The sequence below is a fragment of the Gastrolobium bilobum genome, unplaced genomic scaffold (genome assembly GCF_033153095.1).
Source record: "Gastrolobium bilobum isolate Gb01-03AN ecotype WA unplaced genomic scaffold, APGP_CSIRO_Gbil_v1 utg154824, whole genome shotgun sequence".
Classification (NCBI taxonomy): Eukaryota; Viridiplantae; Streptophyta; class Magnoliopsida; order Fabales; family Fabaceae; genus Gastrolobium; species Gastrolobium bilobum.
In genome coordinates, this window is record NW_026899158.1 from 64,045 (window position 1) to 71,086 (window position 7,042).

The 7,042-nt window shown below is 37.7% G+C and overlaps 1 protein-coding gene and 1 pseudogene across 1 annotated transcript; both read right to left on the reverse strand.

The window, feature by feature from the left end:
* Positions 1 to 1,815: 1,815 nt before the first annotated feature.
* On the reverse strand, positions 1,816 to 3,474 carry LOC133287768 (uncharacterized; annotated as a pseudogene).
* Positions 3,475 to 5,799: 2,325 nt separating this feature from the next.
* LOC133287769 (secreted RxLR effector protein 161-like) lies at positions 5,800 to 6,381 on the reverse strand. The gene has a single exon (XM_061485435.1). It carries the CDS (start codon positions 6,379 to 6,381, stop codon positions 5,800 to 5,802), a length of 582 nt encoding a protein of 193 aa, XP_061341419.1.
* Positions 6,382 to 7,042: the final 661 nt, after the last annotated feature.

Below are 7,042 nucleotides of genomic sequence, written 5' to 3' on the forward strand. Positions count from 1 at the left end.
GTCATTTCCTCACCAAGGAAGCTACTTGGAGCTCTAAACCACCAAGAACAAGATGAATCCTCTCCAAACTCTCCAACTCAGAGCAAGAACCTCACAAACAGCAACTCATAAACTCAAAAAGATGACTCTTTTCTGCTCACAAGACTCACACCCTCAAGTGCAAGTGTTTAGGAAAAGGTAACATGGAGGTAGAAGGTCACAAGGCTCACACAAGGGAAGAGAGCACCAACACAGAGTACAACTGATCAGCCACCACAAGACACTCACGCATAGAGGCAGTTTTCTAGGGTTATGTGCCCTTAAAAGGGTATTTATAGCCCAAACACACTTAAACACACAATATTAATTTTAATTTCTACGCTTGGCATTTTAATCCCAAACTTTGGATTATGAAACTACATAATTTTCTAAGATTTATCATATTTTTCTTATAATTTTCTGAGCACCTTTCTGGTACGCGCTTTTCCAAGCCAGTACCGGTTTCTAGCATCAGTTCTCATTATTTGGACTTGAAACTCGTTTTACAAGTCCTACATATCATTCTAGTAATTATCATGCACTTATTATAATTTTTCGGGATACATTTTCGGTACGCATTTATACCGACTAGCAGAACCGGTATCTGCATTTTTCTTCCGAAAAGCGACTTTCAGCATTATTACTCACTTACTATAATTATTAAAGCCTCATAATAATTATTAGAGTCAATTATGGAATCATTTTCTAATTTCGCATAATTAATTAATTAAATACCTTAATTAACGGTGCGGGTTCTTACAGGCTCTGATACCACTGTTGAGTCAAATTGGACCCTCAAGTCAATTGCGGAAGCGAAACAGTAAAATAAAAGAAGAGAGAGATGGAGAAGAACACAAGCAATTTGTTTAACGTGGGAAAACTTTCTCCAATGTGAAGAAGTAAAAACTCACGGGACACTAGTCCAGAATCAAACTTCCACTATAAGAATAATAGGTTACAACAATCAAACATCCCTAGCCTTTCACTAGAGGTACAATCAAACTTCACCATGTATGGTGGTAATATCAAACGTCCCTAAAAAGGTCTCACTGAAACTTCTCTCTAGAGGTATTCAGATTCTTTTTCTCATATTTTTTCTCACTCTCTCAACCTCACACACTACATGCTTATATATGGGAGGGAGATGGTTCTAGACATTGAACCACTCAAAGGGTGTGTGCCTTGAGCCTTGCACCTTCATTAATGAGCCTTGCACCTTCATTAATGACCCTTGAGCCTCTCACCATCATTTATGGAGAGACATTGAACCACTCAAAGGTTATGACCCTTGAGCCTTGCACCAAAAATGGAGAGTTCCAACCTCTTGGTACTTGAGCCAAGCATTGATGGAGGAACAACTCCCAACAGTAGACATCAATTGCCACAACTTCAACCCAGCGATTAGATTAGAGAGGTAGACATCAGTTGCCACAACTTCAGCCCAGAACTCCTTTGGCATCTTTTTACTCTTGAGCATGTTTCTTGCCATGTCGAGAATTATTCTATTCTTCCTTTCGACTACTCCATTTTGTTGTGGTCTTCTAGGAACGGTTAAAGGCCGACGAATTCCATTATGATCACAAAACTCTAGAAATTCTTTAGAAGTGAAACTCTCCACCTCTATCGGATCTCATTGCTTTAATTTGGAATCCACTTTCTTCCTCTACACTGGCCTTGAACTTCTTAAAGACTCGAAACACCTTTGATTTTTTGCTTTCGTAAATACACCCATGTCTTCCTTGAGAAGTCATCTATGAAGAGAAGAAAGTAATTACTCTTATCGAGTGAGCTTGGCTTTTATGGTCTACAAACATTTATATGTATAAGCTCGAGAGGCTTATTGGCTCTTGATGAAGACTCCTTTGGAAAGATTTTTCGACATTGCTTCCCAAGTAAACATCCTTCATATAGCTGGTTAAGTTGACTGGTGGAAGACAATCCTCTCACCATCTTCTTCTAATATAGCAGCTCAAGATAACCAAAGTTGAGGTGTCTGATTTGCAGATGCCACAACCAAGATGCATCCTTGTAACGGGCTTTGAGACACTTTGCAATGTCATGTTGAATGTTTAGTAGAAATATTCTATTTCTTGACATAAGCACTTTAGCAATCAAGTTATTTTGATTGTCTCTTAAAGAAAGAGTATTATTCTTTAAGTGAACGTCATACCCTTTCTCTAAAAGTTGTCCCAAACTCAAAATATTATTCTTCATGTAGGGCACATAGTACACATTAGAAATGAATTTGTGCCTTATGTCCTTTAATTGGATAAGAATTTTACCTTTGCTGCTCACCAGTGTCTTTGATTCATCTCCGAACAACATTTCCATTCACCGATTCATCAAGTTCCATGAACATGTTTCTCTTTCCACACATATGATTGCTTTCCCCCGAGTCTAGATACCATGTATTCTCTTGTTCTCCTCATTGTCGTTGTGTACCATCAACAGAGTACCATCTTCGTGACTCCTATCTTCCACATAGGTTGTCTTCTCCTCAATCCTTCTTGTAAGGACTCTAATTCAGAAGCATAATGGCCAAACTTTTGACAGTTGTAGCACTTGATTTGCGACTTGTCACACCTTGGTTGGGAGCTACCTCTTTCATGACCTCTTGTTGAGCTCTTTCTTCGATCTTTGTTGGCATAGTTGTTGTTGAAGCATACTCTTCCACATCCACGACCTCTTCCTCAACTACAATATCCTCCTCGTCCTCTTGTGTTGCCAAAGTCGTCTTCTTTTTCTTTGTAGTTAAGTTGCATCTTGAGTAGTTGTTCACCAACCCATTAGTTCTTTTTTTTTTTGGCTTCTCTTCATATGCTATTATAGAGCCCATGAGTTGCTCTATTGTCATAGCTTCCAAATCTTTTGTTACTTTTATGACAGTGACAATAAGATCGAACTTTGAATCTAATAATCGAATAATCTTCTCCATATTTCTCACATCATCCATCTTTTCACTATTTCTTTTTAATTGATTAGATATCGACAAAACTCTAGAAAAATAGTCGAAGATAGTTTTTGCATCGTTCATGTGCAAAGTTTCAAACTCACCTCTAAGAGTTTGGCAACGCAACTTCTTGACTGGCTCGACACCTTCGTAAAAGGTTCTTAGCTTCTGCTATGCTTCCTTGGCAGTTTTGGCCTTCGAAATTGTCTCAAAGGCATTATTATCTACTCCTTGATAGATGAGATAGAGAGCTTTCTTGTCTCTCTTTCTTGAATCCCTCAAGCTATCCCTTTGAGGTTGGGATAGAGTAATCTCCTCTTGTGGCTCGTTGTAGGCTTTCTCAACCACTTTCCACACATCTTGGGATCCAATGAAAGCCTTCATCTTCTTGCTCCAATTATCATAGTTGCTCTTGTTAAGCATAGGAACTTGAAAAGGAACCATGCCGCTACTTGCCATCTCTCTATAAGGACCTTAAAGCTCTGAAGCCACTTTGTTGGAAGGAGGAAATTTGAGAAAAGGAAAAGTTTTGAAAGATTTGGAGGAAGAGAATATTTTATTTGTACTCAACTCTTTTTCTTTTGACTTCATACAAAATGGTGGAGATGACTCCTATTTATACTAGTGGCACCTCTTTAACCAATGGCTAAAATTGTGCCAACACAATTTAATCTAAGGGTTACAAATCATTCTCTAGAATTCTCACAATGTCTTAGCCTAGATACTTATGATGGTGGTTTCTAGATACAACTATTCTCTAGATATTTTCATGGAGATATCTAATATTCTAGATTTTGGGTTGAACATCTCTTGGATATTTCTAGTATTGGGCTATTTAACAACTAAACCCAATGGACCTAAATCAAGTTTATTTGTTCAACAATGGTGAGGTTGAACTGCATGAGGGAGGCCTCAGTCATAGAGAACTTGACCTGTGAAGGGGAGATATCTGGAAAAAAAATGATAATCATGAGCCAAAGGAAATAGATTGACCAACCTATGTTGCAGATGCAGTGGATGCTGCAGCAGGGCCTGAAACACATGGTGAGAGGCTGATTTGTGATAGTAGTGATTGGTAGGCGAAGCTATAGGTGATTGATGAAATATGGTGCTACATGTTTATGCCTAGCTATTTGTAGTGTGCACACATTGATGGGTATGTTGTATGGTATGTTTGCTTGAGCTTTTCTAGCATATTTCCTTGCATTATACATACTGCATATGCATTGACTAAGTATAAAGAATACTTTAATTTGGTTTTACGGATAAAGTATAAAGTGTAATATTTGATGATTTTAGAAATTATTATAATTATGAGTACTCACTTTCTTTGGAAAAAGGAAAATACATCTTATTAAATAAATATAATATAAAATTATTAATGTAACCTTCACTTAATAGCTTAAGTTTTTGGGATAAAATAATAATCAAATAGTCATGAGTTTTAGCGTTTTTTTCTCCCCTCAAGACAAAGCAATAACAAAACCTATATATAGTAACATATCAAATTAATGCTAATGATTTGCAGAACAAAACTTATCTGTTCAAGACAAATTTTAGCCTTTTTTTTCTCCCATCAGGAACAGGACAACCCACCTGACTTAACAGAAGTATCCATTGAGTCTTTCTACTTTCCCAGAAAATAAAATAGCTATGGAAAATGTTCAATTTGAAACAATTAGCATTGCATCATTTAAAGCTTGTTCTCCAAGAGGATATTGTCCTCAGTGGACAATATGTGGAAGTTAAAATTGTCAACAAGAAACAACTTAAGTAGTGTTTTATATATACAAAAGAATAAATTATCAATAAGGGTGGCTATTCAGTTTTACTTTTATAATAAACAATAAACAATTTGATCCTTATCGTGTGGAGGGTTCTCTATATTGTTGACGAAAATGAAACAATAGTTTATTAAAAAATTGAAAAGAATTCATTTAAAATAAAATAAAAAACTCCAAATGCAAAGAAATTAATTATTTCAATTTTTGACTTTGCAAAAGCAATAAATCAATGTCAACATCAAATGTTCCTCCACCTTTGAAAACGATTCATCGTTGTATAAGGCTTGTCCTCTAAACATAGCTATCAAGCACAAGAACCAGAACTAGAAGAACTGAAATAAAATTAAACATGAACAAATCCAAGTCATACATAACATGAGCAGTTGATTTTATTATATGCATATAGCCATATCTGTAATTCACAAGTCCTCTAATGGTGTTTCCCTCAAACACTCAAACACACAAATTTACACACGAGGAGTTCTTTTTCACTGATCAATACCTCTTTCTATTACTGTATATGCCAAGTCACTCTTCAAATGGTTTACATAGTGTTATTTATAAGCAATAGCAAATGAGTAAAACAATTAAAAGGTTACCTAGTAACTCTAACATTAAATAATTGTCCACTAACAAATTCCTAGGGACATACCTCTTCATAACATAAACCCTTCATTTCCTATTTTTTTAATTACTTTATTTATTAAAGTTTAAACCTAACAAAACTCTCCCTTAAACATTAATATCTCTACTGTCTTTCATTCCCATCTTCTTCTTGCAATTCTCAAACAACAACGTCGGCAGGGGTTTCGTGAAAATATCTCCAACTTGACCTCGGCTTGCCACATGACTGAGCTCCACCTTTCCTTCTTTGACCTGATCCCGGATGAAATGGAATCTGACATCAATATGCTTGCTTCTTTCATGGTTGACCGGGTTCTTTGCTAACTCGATCGCTGATTTGTTGTCAACCCGGATCTCAGTTGAACCGACTTGCTCTTGCTCCAACTTGCTCAATAAATTTCTCAGCCAAATTGCATGACACACTCACCACGAAGCAGCTACGTACTCGGCTTCGCATGTAGATAGAGTTACAATGGGTTCCTTCTTCGATACCCAAGTAAACGCCGTATTCCCCATAAAAAATACATAGCCGGCCGTGCTCTTTTTGTCATCCCCATCTCCGCACCAATCACTATCCGAGTAGCCTGTCAGCTTGTACTTGTCCGACTTCGAGTAAAGAAGTCCTTGAGAAATTGTTCCTTTCACATATCTTAGAATTCTCTTTGTCGCCTTCCAATGAGTATACTTTGGCTCTTCCATAAAACGGCTTATTATTCCAACACTCAAACACAGATCTGGCCTCGTACACGTCAAGTACATCAGACTTCCAACTAGACTACGATAAACACTCGAATCTACCTTTTCTCCTCCATCATATCTTGAAAGTTTAACGTCGGGTTCCATAGGGGTTGAAATCGGGTTGCAAACACTCATTTTGAACTTCTCTAAAATTCCTTTTGCATAGGCTTCCTGAGAGACGAAGATCCCGAATTCATCTTGTCTAACCTCCAAACCAAGAAAGTATCTCATCAGACCGAGATCCGTCATCTCGAACTCCTTCGTCATTTTCTTCTTAAAATCTTGAATCATTCCTTCATCATTACCCAGGAAAATCAGATCATCAACATATAGAGCAACAAGTAAAATTTTACCTCATTTCTTATTTACGTAGAGTGCGTGTTCATATGGACATTGTTCAAGTCCATCCTTCTTGAAGTAATTGTCAATTCTCGTGTTCCAGGCTCTTGGGGCCTGCTTCAACCCATACAAAGCTTTCTTCCGTCTCAACACTTTTCTTTCTTGTCCGGCTTTCATGAATCCCGGAGGTTGTTCCAGATATACCTCCTCGCCGAGTACTCCATTTAAGAATGCCGACTTCACGTCCATCTGATAGATCGGCCATCCGAACTGGGCTGCTTGAGAAATTAACGCCTGATTGTCTCCATTTCTTGCTACGGGCGCGAACACCTCGTCATAGTCAATGCCGACCTTCTGCTTATACCCTTTCGCCACCAGTCGGGCTTTATATCTTTCGATCTCCCCCTTAGCGTTCCTTTTCTTCTTGTACACCCATTTCACACCAATGGGCCGACTTCCTTTGGGCAGCTCAGCTAACTCTTATGTCTTGTTCTTTTCTATTGCTCTAATCTCCTCCTCCATGGTTGATTGCCATTTCTCATCTCGGATTGCTTCTTCAAAACTCACTTCTTCAGAATCTGCCAACAAA

Bases quoted from the DNA above. Each gene is read 5' to 3' on its own strand.
- LOC133287769 (XM_061485435.1), bottom strand. From the start codon at position 6,381: ATGACGAAGGAGTTCGAGATGACGGATCTCGGTCTGATGAGATACTTT.